Raw genomic sequence first — 27,063 nt, forward strand, 5'->3', positions numbered from 1 at the left:
TTTTTTTAGCAAAGTAACATGTATGAACAAACTCCCCAAACTCAACTATAGTGTCGCAGCGCTTAGTTAGACGAGCTAAGGAACAAAATTATTTGCATGATTGTGTACAGAGAAAAGTAAAAAACGCCTAGGACATGCATATGTAGTGAAGCTCTAACAAAATCTAACTTTACTAAGGAGCAACAAGAAATTTTATATAAGTGGCCAAGCAACTTAATAAAAAAGGCATAACCAACTTATGATGTCGAATGATTTGCATCGTGAATCAAAAGGAATAACCCTAGTTGCATGGATATGCAAAAACCAACAACTTAATAAATGGACATGTGTTTGTGTAAGTTGATAAACCAAGTTGCCCGATGAAGCAACTTAGTAGGACTGATACCTGGAACTTGGTGGACTTCCAACTTAGGAGAAAGCAAAAAACAACTTAAGCTAAAGTGTTAATCAACTTATCGAAACATGATAAGCAACTTAGATAGCATCATGAACCTATGAATACCAAATGCATAATTCAGAAGAAGAAAAAAGGCAAATGCATACTATAGGTAAATAAACTATAGTATGCAACAACTTAGAAAATAAAAGAACACCCTCATGAATAGACATTATGTTAAGCGCCCAACAAGAAACGTATGCAACTTAACGAGCAATTGATGGACAACTTAATAACAAGCATTACACAACTATGTATTACACACAAAACAACAATTGTCTCACAATATCTACCACTTCAATATAGCATCTAGTATGCAAATTAGCATAAAAATCCCCCAAAACACACCTAAATAATCACAAGATGTACTTAATAAACAAGTAACATAAAGTTGCTACATCAACTTGATACTAATTTCCTACCAATTCTCGGAATTTGCTGACGGAGATAGGATCCATGGTCAGACAAACTTGTACCAAAAACAACTTGGTTATTTGAACATGGGATATAAGCAAAAAAAAATTGTTTGCCTGGTCCGTGTAATCGTGGCATCGTCATCGCCCCGCTGTGGTGGCCTCAGCCCCGATGTTGCTCTCCTTTGGTGGCCTCTGCCTGGACACCGCTTGCAGCAGCAGCTCGAGCAGGCGACCACCAGCGGGAAAACAAGAAGACCGATATTGCATAATGGGTCAATTCATTGATAGACAATTTTATAGGATTGTAGTAGCATGGGCACCCTTTACATATCTTTGGTATTTTATGTTGATTCAGCTCACTTCGCCTATATAGATTCCTTTCCGAATAAAATTCGTCTATACATATAGCGACAGTACCCACTTTGCCTACAAAATACAAACATATGACAGCTACAAAATACAAGATGTCCACTCTGTAGTCAGGCTAATGCTATGCATTATCATGACCGTAAACTGAAACTTTGCAGCTCGGCATGTTTGCAACGATGTAGATTCAAGCACTTGTGTGTCTACTGGTTCAGAATATCATTGATCCAAAATAAGCAGGAGCACAATCGAAGCAATCAGCAGTAAAAATATACCAGCAATATTCTGAAGGAGCAGACCCGCGTCCCCTTCTTCCCCTGCTGCCAACCTCATGCCTCTCTCTACCCAGCCCCGCCTGGTTCCATCTGCACCGAGTCCCAGGGCTCGTGTCACCCCCTACCACTCATGTTCCCTGGTGTGGCGCCGGTCGGTGCTGCTGCTCTCTCTCATCCTCTCCTCCACCACGACAACCCCAAGCACGAAGGCCGGCCCCTCATCTTCTCCTCTTCCCCACTGGGGCGGAGCCCCTCCCGCTCACAGGCACGGTGGTCCCCAACCCCCGCCCATCTCATCCCCACCATGACGAGTCCAGCCCCAAGTCGAGGCCTAGCCAAATCCCCTGGAAGTGGGATCACCAGGCGGTGCTAGTGGGACGTGGGATGCTCCCGGCGGCGGTTCCACTATGTGGTGTTCGTGCTCTAGCGGCGACGGGGAAGGAGGTCCGGTCTAGCTCGAGGTAGGGTGGGGATGTGCTGCGCCGATGGATCTCGGGGTGGGGGAGCAGGAGGATTGGGCGGGGTCGCCGGAGGTTCGGGTTGCCGCCGGCTTGGGAGACGGTGGAGGGTGGGGCGGCACGCCTGTGAATGGGGAACAGTTGCACGGTGTGGATGGAGAGCGAGAAGGTGGGACGACGGCGGCACATCGATGTCGAAGCTGTCGGAACGACGCATCTGATCGAGCACATCGGACGGACGAGGAGCGAGTGCTCGGACGGACAAGTAGCACCCGAGCGCTTTTTAGCAATTGGGTAAAAGAAATACGTACTACAGTGGTACAGTGCATAAGAATCCGGCCGTTGGATATCTTTGGAGTGAGTGATGTGGAAAACGAAATAAATCCCCGTCAACGATTGGAAAGAAGCACCGTATCCGTATCCTTTCTGGATTGCACTGCGCACCAGTGACGTGTCCTCTTCACTCGCTCCTTCCTCTTCCTCCCGTCGCCACCTCTGTGCTCTGTTCCATTCCATATCCGCATGGCGGCGCCCGCTCTCCTCTCCGCGCCGCCCCCAATGGATGAGGACGGCATCACCCCCCACGTCCGATCAACCCCAACCCCGCCCCCGCCCCCGCCGGGGCGCGCTCTCCTGCGTGGGCGCCCGCCCATCAGGGTCACATCGGAGTTCGACAGCGAGCGCCAGCTCTTCTCCCATCGCCTCTCCTGCCGCATCCTCGACGGCCTCGCAAAGCTCCGGCTCCGCGTCCACCATGGGGCCGCTGGAGGAGCCCTGCCTCCCGAGGTTGCGCTCATGGCGCGGAACTTCTCCGTCGTCGTCGACACCGCCTCCCGCGGTGCCGTGCTGCGAGGCTCAACCGACTTGTCCGGCTCGCTGCGCCTTCGCGCGGCGCACAACACCAAGGTGCGACCTCCGCTTTTCTCTTGATTTGATTCTACGGTGTGTGTGTGATGACGTTGCTCAACGCTGCATCCGAGAATACAGAAGCGCGGTAACTAAATGTTCTGCTGGAAATGATTCTTTTGGTTAAGACATCAATGAGATGCATCATTACAATTCTCAAGTTGATAGTGATGCTCATTGTTTGTTTATACCGATACTGTGCGGTTTCTGAGACTGCCTTATGTTTCAGAATTACCAGAATGGAGAGCAATCTTATGTTCACATCGGCTGTTCGACACACTCTTTGTCTATGTCTTGTGACTATGAGTACGACAATTCCATTGTTTCTTGCATTCACATGGATAAGTACTTTCACTTGAAGTACGACAGTAGAAAGGTGTGTGCTCTCTACATAGAGAAGTTGTTCCAATCATCACCCTCACGTTTTCCAGTAATGTGGTTTCTGAGAAGCTGTTTTATGAAGCTATAGTGTAGTTTCTGAGTCTAATTTTCCCTCCCAACTTCAAAACCGTCAAGGCATGAACTTTCCATGCCTGAAGGGTCAAAAGTGACCATGTCCAACGGTGGTTGTGCCATGTTGGCTGCCACACCATCTACTTCACCGTTTTGGTAGACGCACGGCATACCCGTTGAAATAGCAGCCTGTTAAAATCACCGGTGAAAGAGAGAGATGAGAAAGAGAGGGCTTATGGGCAGGTCTCTCCAGTTCATATGACAGTTAGGAATTAGCTGGTCACTTTTTAACTCACCAGGTTCTTAACTTCCACGATTATTCATGACATCCTTGAAGCTCCTTTGTAATCTTTCAACATTTTTCAGTGTCCGCTAGGAAAGGACTTTATTCTATTCTCTAATACCTGAGCTGTCTTTAGTTCACATGGATGAATGAGTTATGGCAAATACTTCCTTTGTTCCAAATTACGAGATTTCTTGGTAGGGTATGCTAGCCTACGAAAGCTTCTTACGATTTAGAATGGAGGTAGTATTAACTTATGAACAACACTATCTGTTATGTAGTATGTATAGGCGAGCCCTGAAAAGGTTCTCTGATTACGAAATGATCCTGAAAAGCTTTCATGTGTGTATTAAAAATACATTTACTTTTTATTGGCAGAATGACCTACTCCCTCCGATCCATATTATTTGATGCCAAAATTGATGTATCTACAACTAAAATATGTCTAGATACATCTATATTAGCATCAAGTAATATGAATCGGAGGGAGTAGCAATTTCAGTTTCTTTGGCACAAAGAATGCATGCTAATGAAAATCATGCATTTAACTTTATATCTGAATTTTGCTAGACAATCCTCATCAGTTATGTTCATGATATAATAATCTCCACTTCTGCAAATGAGATGGTATTTTTGTTATCAAAAAGAAACTGCTCAGTCTATGTTACCTATTTTTCACGTTTTAACCTTTGAGGCTTCTTCATATCTTGTGGACTCCTATTTATATATCTTCTGTACCTCCTAGCATTTACATCAATTAGGATCTTTCCCTACTATCCTGAAACAAAGGGTATTATATACATAGTTGTTCAAAGTATTTGCCTGGAAGGCACAATAATTGTTTGTCTTGCCATGTCCTGTGAAAACCAAAGGAATATCGTGTTTATTCCGTGAACACGGGTTATCTGTTCAAGGTTGGGTTTTTGTGCTTGACCATCGTATGGATACGACTGAACAATGAGAACAACATGCATCTGATTCCTGGTTGGTCCTTTCTGCATCTGATGAGTAACACCATGCACTATGTTACTCCGGTTCAATGAAAAAGGTGGCAGAGAAGTGAATCGCTTTACATTTGCTGCTATGTGAGGAGCGTTTCTTGTCAGGGTCCTGTAAGGTGCATGCAGCATGCAAAGCTATTTTATTCTACCTCTCTCCTTTCCTTTTCTCTCTGGCAAGTGCCCCTCATGTGCATGCTCCTGAGTCCTGACACAGGCTTCGTTTGAACCGCATCAATTTGTTGGTTTGCTTCTTCTATCTGACACAATGAATCAGTTCTCTGTTATGTATGGAACCGATTCAATGGATGTTTTGGTTCGCTTTTGACACACATAGTGCATGGGTCTAATAAACATACCATCCATCTGCCAGCTAAAATAATCCCGTGTTCTTTCTGCATTTCTGAGATGGTAGTAGTGCCCATCCAAAATTGTTTACATTATCCTATCATTGCACAGCATCACCAAATATTCTACAATTTAACAACATGCACTTTATAGTATTATACTTGATTCTGCCCCTTCACTTATATGTGAGCTAAATAAATATATTAGGAATGATTAACACATGGCCAACATACTGTGTTTCTTATTATTTGTAGTTCTTCAAAATAATGGAAGGCGTAACCACTGGTAGAAAATATCAAGCCAATCTTTATCTTCTGTTCTACAGTGTGTAGCATTTATTGTGCTACACATCTATGCAGGTTTTTTAGAGGGCAAATATCCATATAGTTGTTACACAATTGTACAAGATAGGTGATAACATTTTATTTTTCAGGAGGGACTAGGAGAAGTGGCAGTAACTACGAATCTGGGAGATTCACCATGCAAGATTGAGTTGTCATCTTTGGTTCCACCTGATGGATTGGTCAGTATTTTTTACTTCGCAAGAATAGTAGTTGTCTAAAAGATATTGTTATTCTAAAGTGAAGGCGTCTGCAATCACAAAAAATTCTTCCGATGTATATTATCATTTCTTTCTTGTGTTGACAACTTTCTCAGAACCTGAAGTCCTTGGTACTAATGACCAGATGAACAACACAACCTTCTTTAAGCTTAAGGATTAAATTGATTACTTAGCTATAACTTAATACTAATAGATGTCTCTTGTTGTCATTCCTTTTTGTGTTGACAATTTTCTTCAAAACTATAAAGTCCTTGTGGTATCAATGACCATATGAACAACACAACCTACTTCATGAGGATTGAGTTCATTACTTAGATAACTTGATAATAGATATATTTTGTGTGTAGCCAAGAGCAACCTTTGTATTTCCCAATGGCGAAGTTTCTTTTAAGGAGAAGAAATTGGATGAGGGTGATAGAATTTTATCAGTAAATGGTTTAGTGAAGTCTCATATTCTGAATGGAGTTTGCACTGCATTGTACAATGATAATGTGATGAATATTAAGTATCGCTATAAGGTAAACCACCTCTAAGCTGGCCTTGTTTAATCTGCATTTTCTCTGTCATGCTGCTTGTAATGGATCTTTTGTTTTATTTTATAGGATGATGAGCTATCATTTATTCCCAGCCTCACTTTACCGTCAAATGCACTATCATTTGCATTTAAGCGCCAGTTAACTCCTTCAGACAAGTTCAGGTAAACAAAGATGATACAAATTATGGCCACCTTTGTGTTGAAATTCAATTACTCCAGGTACACAGTTAGGCTAGAAATTCAGAGTAGTTCTACAGTTTGATGTACCTATCTACACAGCTGGGTACCTAGCTAGGTTAGAAAAGAAATATCATGTGAGCCTCCTGGATGGCAGGATCCATGGGACTATTGCGAGCGGTGCACATGTAGCCTTGCTCTACCTTGTGATGCACAGGGGGATTGAAGTACCCTGTTTACATGTTACCTCTGTTGCTTAACAATACTTATAATCTTCAGTTACCGGTACAATTTTGACACAAACTACTGGAGCGCTGTCTATAAAGGAAAGGCCAGTAAGCATGTCAAGTGGAAAGCAGGTTATGAGTCAGACGAACGGCTTGGATGGGCATCTCTTTGGGTAAGGCATTCACTCATAATTGAGCCAATTTAGGTCGTGATAGGAGTCAAGGTATTTTTTGTTATATATATCTGCATTGGATTAATGTAGATCTGCATAATGTAAATATGTAATGCAGATTGGGGACGCAGGTGGCAAGACAAAGGAGGCCCCCCTGAAGTCAAAAATCCAGCTTATGCTGAAAGTCCCCCAGGACAATATACATAATTCAAGTGTAATGTTCCGGGTGAAGAAAAGATGGGATTTTTAGTTTGGATATTTATTGTGTAACGTGCAGAGAAGGTGAAAAATAATAACAAATGTGAATGTGTGTTCATTTTCAGCGCTAAAATGGGTTAGCAAATAATGTGTTATGTCTGCCCTCCTTGTGGCCAATGAAAGGAAGCATTTTTTTTATAGACGTTTAATATAATATTACATCCGTTCCCCAATATATGCCTTTTTAGCAGACTATTTTCGTTTGCTAAACAGGCTTTATTGTGTAACAGAGTGATACTATGGAATTTTGATGGCTAATCTGTGACATTTTGATTGCGATTACACATGTTAGGTGGAAAAACTATGGAAGTCTGATGACATACAGTTATTCCTTTTTAAAAGAAAAGCTGCTTTCATTTATCTTAAAATCAGAACAATCTTCCAGAATGGTACAAATAGAAGATTCAAAGAAGAGCTACTCATAATCTCAAACAGCTCATTCTGAATGCCAGTTTATAAACAACTCATGATCTCAAACAGCTCATTCCGAATGACAGTTTATGAACACCCAGTTCAACGGCATACCCAACATTCCTGTTCCTAGCCAATGTGCCAAACAGTTATATAAATTGTTTATAAGATGTGTGTTCTGAGAAGTGGACCAGTGCAGCAAGAAACAGGCATTATCATATCTGAATTTTTTTTTTTTTGAGAAACACAGTACAACCGCAGACGCTCACATACACGCGCATACACTCACCCCTATGAACGCACACACGCACACCCTACCCCTATGAGCACCTTCGAAAGACTGAGCCGGCGGATTGGATCTTGAAATTGACGAAGTCACCACAGGCGCCTCGCTGTCGACGGGAACGTCGCCTCCCACTGAATGAATATTCCGCCTTTATGAGACACACAGATGTCAAACCTGGCGTTTGAACTCTGGTGGGCTGGGGGTACAACCACCCTCCTAACCACCCAACCTCAGGTTGGTTCTCATCATATCTGAAAATTACCCCCACCCACTTCTGAATTTATACGACAATTTTTTTGAATACGACCTCCATTGTTGTCTGTTGCTCGACAAGCTCTCAGGGAGCGTTTGACAACTCTAGGCTTCTAAATTCGAATACCAGCTACTGGTTGGGTAAGACGTAAGTTCCTCTCTGTTTTAGAGCTTCTCCACCACAATTCGCCTGTCACTTCCTTGAGTGAGCTTAATTACCGTTGCAAGCAAACATTCCGTGAGAAAGTGAGACAACCCAGAATTCACCTTCAGGTTTGGCAAAGTCACTCTCTTCTGTCGTTCCACACAGTGCGATAATGCTTTGCCTAAGTACAACTTCATAACACATGTCATGCGCTGGTTCTTCATCAACTCCATAACACATGATGTACCTCTCCTTCGTCAAATATTCTGCGGGATAGATGTAGTACCCAACAGCCTAGGAATCATTCATGAGCAATGACGCCACCAGAAAACAAATACAAATATCACCACTTTGTAGCAGCATTGTATTGCCAAACACTGCACTGATTTACTTCTTGCTGCTTAAGTAGTTTGATGCCACCCAGCTTATCATTTGCATAACAACTCCTGTTGGATTTTCTGAACAACCAGATGGTCTACTAATCATTGGTCAGAAGAAAATGTGTAGCATGGAAGATAACCCTGCAGTATGCTAACGATCATCTTCATTACCATCCAAAAAAGCCGATTTCGAATTTCCACTAAACCAATTAACAGGAGGGCAATTGCACTGCAACCTCCAATAGTAAGCAGCAAATACATTCAGGGAGACCAAGAGGAACCAAGAAACTGGCCGAGCAAATTAGTCACCTGAAAGGGCAAACAAAAATGCATTGTTACATTGCTTGCTTTTGATAAGAAAATTTTGGATAAATTGAAGTCGGAAATAATGATATTCACGTCTGCAAATTAGTCACCTGAAGAGGGCTAGCAAAATGTATTGTTGTTACATAGTTTACCTTTGATAAGAAATTTTTGGATAAATTTATATCGGAAACAATGATTCTCACATCATACTGTCGGTCAAAAGAAAAAAACTGGAAGTAGTAAATTTTAACAAACAACATTATGTTCATCTAATTATGATCCAACTCATGTTCTGATATGTTTAAATTAGGAATTGTAAGATTTAGCAGATAGTATAAAGTCATAAAGTACTCTGGGACTCATTTTGATCAACCAAGCGAAAAAGAGTAACCACAAATACCAAGTACCAACGTTGCTTTGGTACAATTAAGAGCAGTGATAAGACTATGATTCTCATGGTAACTTCATAAAATTTAGCATTTTTTTTTAGCGTGAACAGTGGGTTTCATAAAACTTAGCATTAGGCGTACCTTTCGCCCAGAATCTGGCAATGACTGATTAGTCATGGTATCATCAATCATAACATCCTCGTTGATGTTTATAGAATCCCTTTGTGACACCCTAACTGGATTTCTCTCATAAGCAATTACCTCTTCATATGCCTTCTGTAAGATATCTTTTGCTGCTTTGTACACTGTCTCTGATCCAGATCCTTTCTCAGCACATCTGATGGCATCAGCACATAGGACATCGTAACGGCTTGCAATGGACTCACAAACATCCTCATGATGGTTATCACCATTGTATTCAAATAAGCCATCATCTCTGGCCTTCCGCGTCCAGCGCTTCAAAAAGTAATCAGGTGGGAGTAGACGTGGATCAACTATTAGGAATACTCCAAGAATATGACGGCATAAAATACCTGAGGACTCAAAGTACTTGCAACTACACTTCGCCATTTTAGTGGAAGCATTATACGTCACACAGAAAGTATCTGATGAATCTTCATCTTTCATGATGTTGTATTTGCTTATGCAGCCATCTTTAGTTTTCCGAATAATATACCCCAAAGACTCTGTAAACTCCTCCTGAAATTTACTGAAGACTGCTTTGGTGTAGGTACGTGCTGCCTGCTTTTCTATTGGTGATGCAGTCTTTGTTGTCACCAAATTTAAAGAAGTGTCCATATCTGCTTTTGCTTCTTCCTCATAACGGCTTTCTATGCTCAAATCAAATTGAGTTAGAAAAACTTCCAGCGTTGTCTTCGTACCAAAATACTTATTGTAGAAATCATTCAGGGTTTCTAATTTCTGTGCTCTAGATATTTCTGCACAGAATGTATCCATCTGGTACAAAGGAACCCATTTTTGGCGGATATTGTATATTGCTTGAAGCCATGTATTCTTTCTCAGGTCATAAGCATCAAGGATTGACATCCATGTTGTCTCAAATGTGTCGATAGTTTCAGACCTAATAACACAGCTTTCTAACTCATCTCTTAGAGTAGGATGTTCTGAGTATGTATGAGCTAACTTCTGCTTGGTTCTACTCAAAATATGCCACTTGCAGAAACGGTGACAGGTATGCGGGAAAACCTTTCCAATTGCGGTTTTCATGGCCCGATTTTGGTCAGTAACTAGCGAACATGGCTCCTTCCCCCTCATTGCTGTCAACCATGTTTCAAATAGCCAAACAAATGAGCATTCAGTCTCTTCCATAAGCAATGCACATCCAAACATAACAGGCTGAAGATGATGATTGACTCCTGAGAAGGTAACAAAGGGCATCATATACTTGTTCTTCTTGTATGTTGTGTCGAATGTAACAGCATCCCCGAAATGCTGATAAGCAAGTTTAGCTCTAGCATCGACCCAAAAAACATTCATTGGACAGCCATTCTTGTCGACCTGTATGACATGGAAGAAGGCAGGGTCACTGGCTTGCATCTTCTTCAGATAATCAAGAAGACCTTGAGCGTCTCCGCCTTCCCCGAGAACATTCTGCCTCGGAAAGAGCATCCTATCTGAGCCCATCATAGTGATCTTATCGGAGCCATCAAGCAAACCACCAGCACGAAGATACCCAACTCTGCTACAGGTGCCAAGGTCATGGTTGTGAGCCGTTTCAAGCTTGGAAACAACCCAATGGTTTGATTCCCTGACCACCTCCATCATAGCATTGCAACCTTCCCGCATAGACATCCTCTCACGCTTCTTTGTAGCCTCACCTGATGATGGATTCTTCTTCGTGTACATGCCTTCCCTTGAGCAAACAAACCTCTTCATGACGACAACCTCATCTGCACCTTTCGAACGGCGAGACCTACCGACACGGAAGGGGAATCCAAGGCACCTGGCATACTCATTGTAGAAAGTCTTTGCTGCTTCATCCGATTCAAATATCATACCTAACATTGGCTCTTTAGGAGCCTCTGGAGGTGCAAAATCTTTCATGGCATCCTGCTCCATAATACCGCCAACTGAAGCAGCTACGCCTGCTTCTACAACCGGAGCTCCGAGAATCAGATCACCGTTCTGGACAGACCGAGCATTGGTGTCCAAGGACATGAGGCAATCAACATAATCAGCAATGAGCTCATCGCCTTCACCCCTTGCAGCTGCCATCACTGTATGTCAAGATCTGCATACATCCACCGCAAAATAATATGTACCATCACTTGCACAGAGGGACGAAGCCAAGACTTTTCGGCCTAGGTATACTGCAATGGTACCTAGCATAAACAAAATTCACTCTGCTCAGCTGCTCCAGTACGGAAAATGGAAACGCCTGGAGGGAATCGCGGAAGGGGCTTACGGAGACGACGTGTCGCACCGGCGCTGCTACTGGGCGGGCCATTGGGGGGGGGGGGGGGGGGGCGTCGGGCAGTCGCGCCGGCGTTGGGGCAACTAAGGCAGCGGCGGCGCGCGCAGATTAGGGTATGGGAGCTAAAGGTCGTTAGCTTCCGTTTGGCTCGTCCTGCCGGCCATATTTTGACCGCACGTCTAAGTGTGCTTCTAAGACCTATTTTTTGTTTTGTAAAATATTTAAAAAATATAATGTACTAGAAACTATACAAACTACGGTTGTAGAAACCTAAACTACTTGCTGCCCGACGGTCCGGTCCCGTCGTTACGTCCCTTCCTCGCCTGCTTCTCCGCCGCCTGCCTTGCGGCTGCTAGAGCTCGGTGCGTCGCCGCGTCCTCTAGCAGGCACCGCCGCAGCGTCTCGTTCGCGGAGTCCTCGGCCTTCTTGAGCGTCTCGAAGGAGTCGACTAACGTCCTCTGCTCCGCCGCCTTCTCCTGCGGGGTAGGCGCATCAGGATCATCAGAAGACCATGAGATGTCGGAGTCGTCGTCCTCTGCGGCTGCGGCGGACGCCACCCTGCGGTGTTCCATCTCGGCCAGGAACTTGGCGTCCCTGACCGGGTCGAGGAGGTCGTCGGTGCTGTCGTCGTCATCGAACTCCTCGTCGGAGCTCGAGGCTAGCGGAGGTGGAATCGGAGGTGCAGGTGGAGGCGCGACAGCCTGACCGCGGCCGGCGCTGCTCATGGTGGCAAAGGTGAAGGTTGAGCGGCAGCGGCGCTACGGTGGAGGTTGTGCGGTGGCTAGGGTTTAGTGTGGGACGAGATGAGATGTGCGCGCCCCCGTTTATATAGGCCAGAGGCAGGCGACGGCCGCGGCACGCATGGCATCGCCATTACTTCGTGCCCAGAGGTAGGCGATGGCCGCGCGCCACGCGAGGCATCGCCATTACGCGGCCCCAGACTGCTGAATTGGCGTCGGCAGTACCGATGCGGCTGAGAAGACGCATCGAGCCTAGGTCACTGCCAGGCGGGCCCAACTAAACGTCCGCCAGACGCGAGCGGACACTTTGCGCGTCCGCGCAACGTCCGCAGAGACGCATCCGAGGCCCATATTTGAGCCAGATTTGCGTCGCTCGCTGGAGCTGGTTCCTGACGCATTTTCGACCCGCGCGGACGCAAACGATCGCACAGCGTCCGTTTACGTCGAAAATGCCCTTAGGCTTGGAATTCAAGCCGAGCCGGCTGGCTAAAGCTCGGCCAAGTTAGCTCCATTGGACTCCTTTATCAATTCAGTTTAGATTTAAATATTTAAAACAGTCAAAAGTAATATGTATAATATATTAGTATATGACACATTTTCTTAATTATTTGGGCATAAGTATACCCAACAATCATTAGAAATATGTTGCCACAAAATAATAAACCACAACAATCAATAATTATATCACAAGAACAATATCAACGGTTCTAGACAAGACATAAACTATATTTACAAGAAACGGATGAAGCTTGGTAAGCAGATGGGTAGGTGAGCACGCACCCAGAGATTGACATGTGTCTAACGACGTTATATTGCCCCACCTACCACCGTGCTACGGAGTATTAGCAAAGACCACCGCCCGTCGAGCATCCTAGCACCACCACAGTTCATGATTCTGGCGCCACCTCTCTTTCCCCTCTCCCCTGACCTGCCTCACACCGCCATGCATACAGAATTCCAGCGCCACCACACTGGCTCCCTGATGCCTTGGATCCTGGCGCTGCCCCGGCTCCCTCGGCTCCGACTGCGTCTTCCCGCGAAGCGGTCCCGCACGGCCGCACAGCTTCTCTCCCCGGACGGCCGCACAGCTTATCTCCCCGCACGGCCGCACAGCTTCTCTCCCCGGACCTCGCTCTGCCAGGGAGGCGCTGGACGCGGGCGTCACGCGCGGTGTCCTCATCCTCGTGCAAAGCTGATAGTACAGGATCTGTCCGTCGATGGGGATAGCGATGTGTTACAGACTTGCAGGATGCTAATCAATATCTGATTCGTTTCTTCACTTATGTGTTTGCTGATTGCTCCTGCTAGCTGATGTATTCTTCTAGTTGATGGACGGGGAGCTCCATTACTAGCTTCTAATTTTTTTCGATTTGCTGATTGCTCTATTTCCGTCTGCTGATTTGAAGAGGCAGAGCGCAGCAACGAGCTCCGCGGCGGCGGTAGGCGGAGCGCAGCCACGATCTTCGCGGCGGCGGGAGGCGATGCGCAACGGACTCGTTCGATTCAGGCGGAGGTGCCTCAGATCCGGCCAACAACGAAGTTTGGAGTGGGCGGGTGGCCGGACGGCAAGGGGAGGCGGCGGCGGCTGCCTCGGCCATCGCGATTTTTTTTTATACGCGAGCGGACGAGCACGAGCGCGTGGGAGACGCTATGATTTGCAGTTTTCTGATGCCCGATGGTAAAATCCCACACCCAACGCTTGTCTGATGTGACCTCGTCTCCTACCTCCGTCTGAATCAAATCGGGAACCATCGGTGGATCCTGCAATGTCGCCGCCCGTCCTCACGCCCCTACGCATCGGCCGCGCCGTCATTCGCCATTCCCTCCGCTCAACAGATTGACTCAAAAAATCGAGGTTGCGGGAGGCCGGGAGCTCGAGGGTGCAGCCATGGCAAGCTCGGCATATGCTCCATCGATGGCCACCGCGAGTCTTAATTAATCTGACCATTCGCTTGCCAACGAATTTGGCTCCCCTTTGTCTGACTGTAGAGTACGTTTTGGTTTCATTCGCCAAGTACTGAGAGAGAGCATGGAGACAGAGCGCATCGGGCCCAGAGCAACACCCAACAGATAAACAGATTCTCTTTAACACCGTATGTTGCCGTTAGTTCAGAAAGTGGGATGGCAGAATCTCAAAGCCAATCCAACGACAGCTGATGCGTGCGCACGTACCCATCTGAACACCAAATCCACGTCAACAAAACACAAGTGTGTCTGAATTATCAAATAGCAAAAGAGGACTTGGGTCGGTAGGGCATAGGCACTTAGCCACTTGGTTGGATTAGCATCTTACCAGATTATGCAGCCTCCTGTTGATTTTTACCGAGCTAAACGAGGAAAGTTAAAACTCGGCTCGACTCGTTACAAAACGAATTCGAGGCGAGGGTTATTCATTTAACTTGCGAGTTTTGAGTTTTAATTTTAATTTTAGGCCTACCGTCGATGGAGTGATGCGCTGCTAGGTGGAGGAGAGCACTCCGACCGTACTTTTGCTTATTTTCTCCATTTGCATATTTTTACATTCCTTAGCATCGGTTGAAATGCAAAATAAAAGGACAACTGCATAAACCCATAAAAGAGTTGATACAACTCTTATAGAGAGAGTGAGGATTTCAACATCGATGCCACAAAAATGAGGCATGCTTCGTGAACCACGTGTACTATACTATCTGACTTTCAAAGCTCAAGAATTTATATTATTTTTAGAAAGTTAAACTATATTAAATTTAATTAAGTTCTAACCAAAAATTATTACAACAATAACAACAAAGACTTTATTCTCAAATAAGTTGGGGTAGGCTAGAGGTGAAACTCATAAGATCTCGTAACCAACTCATGGTTCTGGCACATGGATAGCAAGCTTCCACGCGGCTTTTTCTATGGCTAGTTCTTTTGTGATACTCCAGTCCTTTAGATCTCTCTTTACGGACTCCTCCCATGTTAAGTTTGGTCTACCCTGTCATTTCTTTATATTATCAGCACGTTTTAGCCGTCCACTATGCACCGGAGCTTCTGGAGGCCTGCGCTGAATATGCCCAAACCATCTTAGACGATGTTGGACAAGCTTCTCTGCAATCGGTGGTACCCTAACTCTATCTCGTATATCATCATTCCAGACTCGGTCCTTCCTCGTGTGGCCACACATCTATCTCAACATATGCATCTCCGCCACACCTATCTATTGAACATGCCGCCTTTTAGCCGGCCAACACTCAGCGCCATACAACGTTGTGGGATGAACCGCCGTTCTATAGAACTTGCCTTTTAGCTTTTGTGGCACTCTCTTATCACAAATAATGCCAGAAGCTTGACGCCACTTCATCCATCCGGTTTTGATCCGGTGGTTCGCATCTTCATCAATATCCCCATCCTTGTGCAGGATTGACCCTAGGTATCGAAAGGTGTCCTTTTGAGGCACCACCTGCCCATCCAGGCTAACCGGCCTCCTCCCTCCTCGTGCCTAGTAGTACTAAAACCGCACATCATGTACTCAGTTTTAGTTCTACTAAGTCTAAAACCTTCCGATTCCAAAGTTTGTCTACATAGTTCTAACTTCCTATTGACACCCTGATGCGCGTAGATGTACACGTCCGTTGGGAACCCCAAGAGGAAGGTATGATGCGCACAGCGGCAAGTTTTCCCTCAGAAAGAAACCAAGGTTATCGAACCAGTAGGAGCCAAGAAGCACGTGAAGGTTGTTGGTGGAGGAATGTAGTGCGGCGCAACACCAGTGAAACCGGCGCCAACGTGGAACCTGCACAACACAATCAAATTACTTTGCCCCAACGTTACAGTGAGGTTGTCAATCTCACCGGCTTGCTGAAAACGAAGGATTAAACCTATCGAATGGAAGATGGTGTTTGTTTGCAAAGAACAGTAAAGAACAATGATTGCAGTAGAATGTATTCAGATGTAAAAGAATGGACCGGGGTCCACAGTTCACTAGTGGTGTCTCTCCAATAAGATAACTAACATGCTGGGTGAACAAATTACAGGCGGGCAATTGACCAAGAAACATTCAATCCCTATCAATGATGCTTACTATGTGATGTAATCAGGGCATTACAACAAAGTACATAGACCGCTATCCAGCATGCATCTATGCCTAAATAATCCACCTTCAGGTTATCATCCGAACCCCTTCCAGTATTAAGTTGTAAACAACAGATAATTGCATTAAGTATGGTGCGTAATGTAATCAACACAAATATCCTTACACAAAACATCGATGTTTTATCCCTAGTAGCAACAGCACATCCACAACCTTAGAACTTCCTGTCACTGTCCCAGATTAAATGGAGGCATGAACCCACTATCGAGCATAATTACTCCCTCTTGGAGTTACAAGTATCAACTTGGCCAGAGCCTCTACTAGCAACGGAGAGCATGCAAGAACATAAACAACACATATATGATAGATTGATAATCAACTTAACATAGTATTCTATATTCATCGGATCCCGCCAAACACAACATGTAGCATTACAAATAGATGATCTTGATCATGTTAGGCAGCTCACAAGATCTAAACAATGATAGCACAAGCGGAGAAGACAACCATCTAGCTACTGCTATGGACCCATAGTCCAAGGATGAACTACTCACGCATCAATCCGGAGGCGGGCATGATGATGTAGAGCCCCTCCGGTGATGATTCCCCTCTCCGGCAGGGTGCCGGAGGCGATCTCCTGAATCCCCCGAGATGGGATTGGCGGCGGCGGCCTCTCAGTAATGTTTTCCGTATCGTGGCTCTCGGTACAGGGGGTTTCGCGACGAAGGCTATTTGTAGGCGGAAGGGTAGGTCAGGGGGCGTCACGAGGGCCCCACACAACAGGGTCGCGCGGCCAGGGCCCAGGCCGCGCCGCCCTGGCGTGTCGACGCCTCGTGGCCCCACTTCTTTTCCCCCTCGGTCTTCTGGAAGCTTCGTGTAAAAATAGGACCCTGGGCGTTGATTTCGTCCAATTCCGAGAATATTTCCTTTGAGACGTATCAAGCATCCCCAAGCTTAGTTCCTACTCGCCCTTGAGTAGGTAAACGATAACACAAATAATTTCTGAAGTGACATGCTACCAACATAATCTTGATCAACATTATTGTAAAGCATATGAGATGAATGGAGTGATCTGAACAAAAGATTGCTAACAAAGATAATGACTAAACAAATGAATCATATAGCAAAACTTTTCATGAATGTACTTTCAAGATAAGTATCAATAAGACTTGCATAAGAGCTAACTCATAAGCAATAAATTCAAAGTAGAATGCATTGAAGCAACACAAAGGATGATTAAGTTTCAGCGGATGCTTTCAACTTGTAACATGTATATCTCATGGATATTTGTCAACATAGAGTAATATAACAGGTGCAATAAGTAAACATGTAAGAATCAATGCACACAGTTAACACAAGTGTTTGCTTCTAAGATAGAAAGAAGTGGGTAAACTGACTCAACATAAAGTAAAAGAATGGCCCTTCACAGAGGGAAGCATGGATTACTATTTTTGTGCTAGAGCTTTTTGTTTTGAAAACATAGAAACAATTTTGTCAACGGTAGTAATAATTCATATGTGCTATGCATAATACTTCCTACAAGTTGCAAGTCTCATGCATAGAGTACTAATAGTGCTCGCACCTTGTCCTACTTAACTCGAAAGACACAGATTATCATCGCATAACATATGTTTCAACCAAGTGTCACAAAGGGTTTGTCTTCAAAAAAAAGTGTCACAAAGGGGTACCTCTATGCCGCCTGTACAAGTGTCTAAGGAGAAAGCATGCATTGGATTTCTCGCTTTTGATTATTCTCAACTTAGACATCCATACCGGGACAACATAGACAACAGATAATGGACTCCTCTTTTAATGCTTAAGCATTCAACAACAGTTAATATTCTCATAAGAGATTGAGGTTGTATGTCCAAACTGAAACTTCCACCATGATACATGGCTTTAGTTGGCTGCCCAATGTTCTTCTCTAACATATGCATACCCAAACCATTTGATCATGAAATCGCACTTACTTCAGACAAGATGAACATGCATAGCATCTCACATGATATCCAACAAAAGGTAAAGTTGATGGCGTCCCCAGAAACATGGTTACCGCTCAACAAGCAACTTATAAGAATTAAGACACATAACTACATATTCATCACCACAATAGTTTTTAAGCTATTTGTCCCATGAGCTATATATTGCAAAGATAAAGGAATGAAATTTTTAAAGGTAGCACTCAAGTAATTTACTTTGGAATGGCAGAAAAATACCACATAGTAGGTAGATATGGTGGACACAAATGGCATGGGTTTTGGCTCAAGGTGTTTGGATGCACGAGAAGCATTTCCTCTCAGTACAAGGTTTGGGCTAGCAAGGTTGTTTGAAGCAAACACAAGTATGAACAGGTACATCAAAACTTACACAAGAACATATTGCAAGCATTATAAGACTCTACACTGTCTTCCTTGTTGTTCAAACATTATACCCGAAAATATCTAGACTTAGAGAGACCAATCATGCAAACCAAATTAAACAAGCTCTACAGTAGTTCTTCATTAATAGATTAAACTACATGATGCAAGAGATTAAACATGATCTATGAGAGCTCAAACAATTGCCAAGTTAATCCAAACCATATGCAGCATTTTCTGATTCCAACCAAATAGCAGTTTAACGAAGCAATCAGCCTTCGCCATGAACATTAAAGCACAATTAAGAACACAAGTGTTCCATATGAAAAAGCGGAGCATAATATAAGGATGGTGGGATCCAACTTTATTCAAACCAAAACAAAAATAAAAGCAAACCGACGCTCCAAGTAAAGAACATAAGATGTGATGGAATAAAAATATAGTTTCACTAGAAGTGACCTGATAATGTTGTCGATGAAGAAGGGGATGCCTTGGGCATCCCCAAGCTTAGATGCTTGAGTCTTCTTAAAATATGCAGGGATGAACCACCGAGGCATCCCCAAGCTTAGACCTTTCACTCTTCTTGATCATAGTATATCATCCTCTTCTCTTGACCCTTGAAAACTTCCTCCACAACAAACTTTGAGCAAACTCATTAGAGGGTTAGTGCATAATCAAAATTCACATATTCAGAGGTGACACAATCATTCTTAACACTTCTGGACATTGCACAAAGCTTCTGAAAATTAATGGAACAAAGAAACTCATTCAACATAGCAAAAGCGGCAATGCGAAATAAAAGGCAGAATCTGTCAAAAACACAACAGTCCGTAAAGATGAATCTGGCAGGGGCACTTAACTTGCTCAAATGGAAAAATTCAAAACTAATGAAAGTTGCGTACATATCTGAGGATCACGCTCGTAAATTTACAGATTTTTTCGAATTTTTTACAGGGAGCTCTGCGAGAATTCGTGACAGACAGCAATGCTGTTTCTGCGCAGCAATCCCAAATATAGCATCAACTTTAGCATAGAAACTTTACTTGGCACAAAAACATGATAAGGAGAGGTTGCTACAGTAGTAAACAACTTCCAAGACTCAACAATACAGTAAATAAAATGAAACATGGGTTATCTCCCAAGAAGTGCTTTTCTTTAACGCCTTTCAGCTAGGCGCAGAAAGTGCAAATCAAGTAACATCAAGAGAAGAAACATCAACATCATAACTTGTTCTAATAATAGAATCAAAAGGCAACTTCATTATCTTTCTAGGGAAGTGTTCCATACCTTTCTTGAGAGGAAATTGATATTTAATATTACCTTCCTTCATATCAATAACAGCACCAACGGTTCGAAGAAAAGGTCTTCCCAACACAATAGGACAAGATGCATTGCATTCGATATCCAAGACAACAAAATCAACGGGGACAAGGTTATTGTTAACCGTAATGCGCACATTATCAATCCTCCCAAAGGTTTCTTTTTAACATTATCAGCAAGATTAACATCCAAATAACAATTCTTCAATGGTGGCAAGTCAAGCATATCATAAATCTTTTTAGGCATAACAGAAATACTTGCACCAAGATCACATAAAGCATTACACTCAAAATCATTGAATTTCATCTTAATGATGGGCTCCCAACCATCTTCTAATTTCCTAGGAATAGAAGCTTCAAGTTTTAATTTCTCTTCCCTAGCTTTAATGAGAGCATTTGTAATATGTTTTGTAAAGGCTAAATTTATAGCACTAGCATTGGGACTTCTAGCAAGTTTTTGTAAGAACTTTATAACTTCAGTAATATGACAATCATCAAAATCTAAACCATTATGTTCTACAACAATGGAATCATTGTCACCAATATTTTGAAAAATTTCAGCAGTTTTATTACAAACAGCAGTTTCAGGCAATTTTGTACGCTTTGCACTAGGAGTAGAAACATTGCCAACACCAATTATTTTACCATTGATAGTAGGAGGTGCAGCAAGATGCGAAGAATCAACATTACTAGTGGGGGTAATAGTCCATACTTTAGCTACATTATTCTCTTTAGCAAGTTTTTCTTTTTCTTCTCTATCCCACCTAGCATGCAATTCAACTAACAGTCTAATATTATCATTAATTCGAACTTGGATGGCATTCGTTTTAGAAAACCTAGCATCTTTAACTTCCTCAGGCATAACTTTCAATTTTTAAAGATCAACATCAAGAGCAAGACTATCAATCTTAGAAGCAAGAACATCAATTTTACCAAGCTTTTCTTCAACAGTTTTATTGAAAGCAGTTTGTGTACTAATAAATTCTTTAAGCATCACTTCAAGACCAGAGGGTACACTCTTATTATTATTTTAAGAATTACCATAAGAATTACCATAACCATTACCATTATTAGAAGGATATGGCCTATAATTGTTGTTACCATAATTATTCATATAAGCATTGTTGTTGAAATTATTATTTTTAATGAAATTCACATCAACATTTTCTTCTTGAGCAACCAATGAAGCTAAAGGAACATTATTAGGATCAATATGAGATCTACCATTTGCAAGCATAGACATAATAGCATCAATCTTATCACCCAAAGAAGAGGTTTCTTCAACAGAATTTACCTTCTTACCTTGAGGAGTTCTTTCAGTGTGCCATTCAGAGTAATTGATCATCATATCATCAAGTAATTTAGTCGCGGCGCCCAGGGTGATGGACATAAAAGTACCTCCAGCAGCTGAATCCAATAGGTTCCTCGAGGAAAAATTCAATCCTGCATAAAAGGTTTGGATGATCATCCAAGTAGTCAGTCCATGGGTTGGGCAATTCTTTACCAAAGATTCCATTCTCTCCCATGCTTGAGCAACATGTTCATTATCAAATTGTTTAAAATTCATTATGCTACTTCTCAAAGATATAATCTTAGCAGGAGGATAATATTTACTAATAAAAGCATCTTTACATTTAGTCCATGAATCAATACTATTTTTAGGCAAAGAAAGCAACCAATCTTTAGCTCTTCCTCTTAATGAGAAAGGAAACAATTTCAGTTTTATAATATCACCATCTATATCCTTATACTTTTGCATTTCACAAAGTTCAACAAATTTATTAAGATGGGCAGCAGCATCATCAGTACTAACACCAGAAAATTGCTCTCTCATAACAAGATTCAGTAAAGCAGGTTTAATTTCATAAAATTTTGCTGCAGTAGCAGGTGGAGCAATAGGAGTACATATAAAATCATTATTATTTGCGCTAGTGAAATCACACAACTTAGTATTTTCAGGAGTACCCATTATAGCAGTAGTAAAGTAAACTAGGCAAATAAAGTAAAGACAAGTAACTAATTTTTTTTGTGTTTTGATATAGAACTAGTAAATAAAACAGTAAGTAAAGTAACTAATTTTTTTGTGTTTTTAATATGAAGCAAACAAGACAATAAATAAAGTAAAGCAAAGCAAGACAAAAACAAAGTAAAGAGATTGGAAGTGGAGACTCCCCTTGCAGCGTGTCTTTATCTCTCTGGCAACGGCGCCAGAAAAAGTGCTTGATGCGCGTAGATGTACACGTCCGTTGGGAACCCCAAGAGGAAGGTATGATGCGCACAACGGCAAGTTTTCCCTCAGAAAGAAAACCAAGGTTATCGAACCAGTAGGAGCCAAGAAGCACGTGAAGGTTGTTGGTGGAGGAATGTAGTGCGGCGCAACACCAGTGAAACCGGCGCCAACGTGGAACCTGCACAACACAATCAAAGTACTTTGCCCCAACGTAACAGTGAGGTTGTCAATCTCACCGGCTTGCTGAAAACAAAGGATTAAACGTATCGAATGGAAGATGGTGTTTGTTTGCAAAGAATAGTAAAGAACAATGATTGCAGTAGAATGTATTCAGATGTAAAAGAATGGACTGGGGTCCACAGTTCACTAGTGGTGTCTCTCCAATAAGATAACTAACATGTTGGGTGAACAAATTACAGGCGGGCAATTGACAAATAAAGATTCAATACATATCAATGATGATTACTATGTGATTTAATCAGGGCATTACGACAAAGTACATATACCGCTATCCAGCATGCATCTATGCCTAAATAATCCACCTTCAGGTTATCATCCGAACCCCTTCCAGTATTAAGTTGTAAACAACAGATAATTGCATTAAGTATGGTGCGTAATGTAATCAACACAAATATCCTTAGACAAAGCATCGATGTTTTATCCCTAGTAGCAACAGCACATTGCTGGCGTGCAGTTGACGTGGGAGATAGATATTTTGTGGTGTAACTTTTCTTCAGATCCACGGCAACGGCGCCAGAAAAAGTGCTTGATGCGCGTAGATGTACACGTCCGTTGGGAACCCCAAGAGGAAGGTATGATGCGCACAGCGGCAAGTTTTCCCTCAGAAAGAAACCAAGGTTTAATCGAACCAGTAGGAGCCAAGAAGCACGTTGAAGGTTGATGGTGGCGAAATGTGATGCGGCGCAACAACAGGGATTCCGGCGCCAACGTGGAACCTGCACAACACAACCAAAGTACTTTGGCCCAACGAAACAGTGAGGTTGTCAATCTCACCGGCTTGCTGTAACAAAGGATTAACCGTATTGTGTGGAAGATGATTGTTTGCAAGAAAACAGTAAAAACAAGTGTTGTAGTAGATTGTATGCTATGTAAAGAATAGGACCGGGGTCCACAGTTCACTAGAGGTGTCTCTCCCATAAGATAAAAGCATGTTGGGTGAACAAATTACAGTCGGGCAATTGACAAATAGAGAAGGGCATAACAATGCATATACATGATATGATAAATATAGTGAGATTTAATCCGGGCATTACGACAAAGTACATAGACCGCCATCCAACTGCATCTATGCCTAAAAAGTCCACCTTCAGGTTATCACCCGAACCCCATTCAGTATTAAGTTGCAAAGCAACAGACAATTGCATTAAGTATGGTGCGTAATGTAATCGACAACTACATCCTTAGACATAGAATTAATGTTTTATCCCTAGTGGCAACAGCACATCACAACCTTAGAACTTTCTGGCACTGTCCCAGGTGTCAATGAAGGCATGAACCCACTATCGAGCATAAATACTCCCTCTTGGAGTTAAGAGTAAAAACTTGGCCAGAGCCTCTACTAATAACGGAGAGCATGCAAGATCATAAACAACACATAAACAATAGATTGATAATCACCATAACATAGTATTCTCTATCCATCGGATCCCGACAAACACAACATATAGTATTACAGACAGATGATCTTGATCATGTTAGGCAGCTCACAAGATCCAACAATGAAGCACAATTAGGAGAAGACGACCATCTAGCTACTGCTATGGACCCATAGTCCAGGGGTGAACTACTCACTCATCACTCCGGAGGCGATCATGGCGATGAAGAGTCCTCCGGGAGATGAATCCCCTCTCCGGCAGGGTGCCGGAGGCGATCTCCTGAATCCCCTGAGATGGGATTCGCGGCGGCGGCGTCTCTGGAAGGTTTTCCGTATCGTGGCTCTCGGTACTGGGGGTTTCGCGACGGAGGCTATAAGTAGGCGAAAGGGCAGGTCAAGAGGCGGCACGAGGGGCCCAGGGGGCAGGCCGGCGCGGCCAGGGCCTGGGCCGCGCCGCCCTATCCCCTGGCCACCTCGTGGCCCCACTTCGACTCTCCTTCGGTCTTCTGGAAGCTCCGTGCAAAAATAGGACCCCGGGCGGTGATTTCGTCCAATTCCGAGAATATTTCCTTACTAGGATTTCTGAAACCAAAAACAGCAAAAACAAAGAATCGGCTCTTCGGCATCTTGTTAATAGGTTAGTTCCAGAAAATGCGTACATACGACATATAATGTGCATAAAACATGTAGGTATCATCAATAAAGTAGCATGGAACATAAGAAATTATCGATACGTTGGAGACGTATCAGTATCCCCAAGCTTAGTTCTGCTCGTCCCGAGCAGGTAAAACGATAACAAAGATAATTTCTGAAGTGACATGCCATCATAATCTTGATCATACTATTTGTAAACATATGTAATGAATGCAGCGATCAAAACAATGGTAATGACATGAGTAAACAAGTGAATCATAAAGCAAAGACTTTTCATGAATAGTACTTCAAGACAAGCATCAATAAGTCTTGCATAAGAGTTAACTCATAAAGCAATAAATCAAAGTAAAGGTGTTGAAGCAACACAAAGGAAGATTAAGTTTCAGCGGTTGCTTTCAACTTATAACATGTATATCTCATGGATATTGTCAACATAAAGTAATATAACAAGTGCAATATGCAAGTATGTAGGAATCAATGCACAGTTCACACAAGTGTTTGCTTCTTACGGTGGAGGGAGATAGGTAAACTGACTCAACAATAAAAGTAAAAGAATGGTCCTTCAAAGAGGAAAGCATCGATTGATGTATTTGTGCTAGAGCTTTTATTTTGAAAACATGAAACAATTTTGTCAACGGTAGTAATAAAGTATATGAGTTATGTAAATTATATCTTACAAGTTGCAAGCCTCATGCATAGTATACTAATAGTGCCCGCACCTCGTCCTACTTAGCTTGGACTACCGGATCTTTGCATGCCATGTTTCAACCAAGTGTCACAAAGGGGTACCTCCATGCCGCCTGTACAAAGGTCTAAGGAGAAAGCTCGCATTTTGGATTTCCCGCTTTTGATTATTCTCAACTTAGACATCCATACCGGGACAACATGGACAACAGATAATGGACTCCTCTTAAATGCATAAGCATGTAGCAACAATTATTATTCTCATATGAGATTGAGGATATATGTCCAAAACTGAAACTTCAACCATGATTCATGGCTTTAGTTAGCGGCCCAATGTTCTTCTCTAACAATTTGCATGCTCCAATCATTAAGGTGATAGATCCTTCAGACAAGACGGACATGCATAGCAACTCACATGATACTCAACAATGAATAGTTGATGGCGTCCCCAGAAGCATGGTTATCGCACAACAAGCAACTTAATAAAAGATAAAGTGCATAAGTACATATTCAATACTACGATAGTTTTTAAGGCTATTTTGTCCCATGAGCTATATATTGCAAAGGTAAATGATGGAATTTTAAAGGTAGCACTCAAGCAATTTACTTTGGAATGGCGGAGAAATACCATGTAGTAGGTAGGTATGGTGGACACAAATGGCATAGTGGTTGGCTCAAGGATTTTGAATGCATGAGAAGTATTCCCTCTCGATACAAGGTTTAGGCTAGCAAGGTTATTTAAAGCAAACTCAAGGATGAACCGGTGCAGCAAAACTCACATAAAAGACATATTGTAAACATTATAAGACTCTACACCGTCTTCCTTGTTGTTCAAAACTCAATACTAGATATTATCTAGACCTTAGAGAGACCAAATATGCAAATCAAATTTTAGCAAGCTCTATGTATTTCTTCATTAATGGGTGCAAAGCATATGATGCAAGAGCTTAAACATGAGCACAACAATTGCCAAGTATCACATTATCCAAGACATTTTAGAATTACTACATGTAGCATTTTCCAATTCCAACCATATAACAATTTAACGAAGAAGAAACTTCGCCTTGAACATTATGAGTAAAGCCTAAGGACATATTTGTCCATATGCAACAGCGGAGCGTGTCTCTCTCCCACAAAGTGAATGCTAGGATCCATTTTATTCAAACAAAAACAAAAACAAACCGACGCTCCAAGCAAAGAACACAAGATGTGATTGAATAAAAATATAGTTTCAGGGGAGGAACCTGATGATGTTGTCGATAAAGAAGGGGATGCCTTGGGCATCCCCAAGCTTAGACGCTTGAGTCTTCTTAAAATATGCAGGGATGAACCACGGGGGCATCCCCAAGCTTAGAGCTTTCACTCCTCTTGATCATAGTATATCATTCTCCTCTCTTGACCCTTGAAAACTTCCTTCACACCAAACTTCAAGCAAACTCATTAGAGGGTTAGTGCACAATTAATAATTCACACATTCAGAGGTGACACAAACATTCTTTTCACTTCTGGACATTGCATAAAGCTACTGGACATTAATGGATCAAAGAAATTCATCCAACATAGCAAAAGAGGTAATGCGAAATAAAAGGCAGAATCTGTCAAAAACAGAACAGTCCGTAAAGACGAATTTTAAAATGGCACCAGACTTGCTCAAATAGAAAAACTCAAAACTAATGAAAGTTGCGTACATATCTGAGGATCACGCTCGTAAATTGGCAGATTTTTTCGAATTTTCTACAGAGACTTGTGCCCAGATTCGTGACAGACAGCAATGCTGTTTCTGCGCAGCGATCCCAAATATAACATCAACTTTAACATAGAAACTTTACTTGGCACAAAAACATGATAAGGATAGGTTGCTACAGTAGTAAACAACTTCCAAGACTCAACAAAACAAAAAATTGCTGTAGTAAAAACATGGGTTGTCTCCCATAAGCGC

The 27,063-nt window shown here is 42.7% G+C and overlaps 2 protein-coding genes across 3 annotated transcripts; one reads left to right on the plus strand and one right to left on the minus strand.

The window, feature by feature from the left end:
• The first annotated feature begins 2,433 nt into the window (after window positions 1-2,433).
• On the plus strand, window positions 2,434-7,007 carry LOC127319571 (outer envelope pore protein 37, chloroplastic). 2 transcript variants are annotated; one of them, XM_051349539.2, is made up of 7 exons: window positions 2,434-2,857; window positions 3,087-3,233; window positions 5,373-5,462; window positions 5,849-6,019; window positions 6,104-6,198; window positions 6,493-6,613; window positions 6,732-7,007. In XM_051349539.2, the coding sequence occupies exons 1-7, from the start codon at window positions 2,474-2,476 to the stop codon at window positions 6,861-6,863; spliced, it is 1,140 nt and encodes a 379-aa protein (XP_051205499.1). In that variant the 5' UTR covers window positions 2,434-2,473; the 3' UTR covers window positions 6,864-7,007. The 2 variants fall into 2 exon arrangements, with proteins under 2 accessions (XP_051205499.1, XP_051205500.1); XM_051349540.2 differs by lacking the exon at window positions 3,087-3,233 and having other exon boundaries at window positions 2,435-2,857.
• A 286-nt stretch (window positions 7,008-7,293) lies between these two features.
• On the minus strand, window positions 7,294-11,430 carry LOC127319570 (protein FAR1-RELATED SEQUENCE 5). The gene is made up of 2 exons (XM_051349538.2): window positions 9,182-11,430; window positions 7,294-8,654 (listed from the first exon to the last, which is right to left on the minus strand). The coding sequence occupies exons 1-2, from the start codon at window positions 11,273-11,275 to the stop codon at window positions 8,607-8,609; spliced, it is 2,142 nt and encodes a 713-aa protein (XP_051205498.1). The 5' UTR covers window positions 11,276-11,430; the 3' UTR covers window positions 7,294-8,606.
• Between the last annotated feature and the right edge of the window lie 15,633 nt (window positions 11,431-27,063).

The sequence above is a fragment of the Lolium perenne genome, chromosome 5, assembly GCF_019359855.2.
Source record: "Lolium perenne isolate Kyuss_39 chromosome 5, Kyuss_2.0, whole genome shotgun sequence".
NCBI lineage: Eukaryota > Viridiplantae > Streptophyta > Magnoliopsida > Poales > Poaceae > Lolium > Lolium perenne.

Bases quoted from the DNA above. Each gene is read 5' to 3' on its own strand.
- LOC127319571 (XM_051349539.2), top strand. From the start codon at position 2,474: ATGGCGGCGCCCGCTCTCCTCTCCGCGCCGCCCCCAATGGATGAGGAC. The intron at 2,858-3,086 runs GTGCGACCTCCG...CTTATGTTTCAG, and splicing joins GCGCGGCGCACAACACCAAG to AATTACCAGAATGGAGAGCA. The intron at 3,234-5,372 runs GTGTGTGCTCTC...TTTATTTTTCAG, and splicing joins TGAAGTACGACAGTAGAAAG to GAGGGACTAGGAGAAGTGGC.
- LOC127319570 (XM_051349538.2), bottom strand. From the start codon at position 11,275: ATGGCAGCTGCAAGGGGTGAAGGCGATGAGCTCATTGCTGATTATGTT. The intron at 8,655-9,181 runs GTACGCCTAATG...TTGCCCTTTCAG, and splicing joins TGCCAGATTCTGGGCGAAAG to GTGACTAATTTGCTCGGCCA.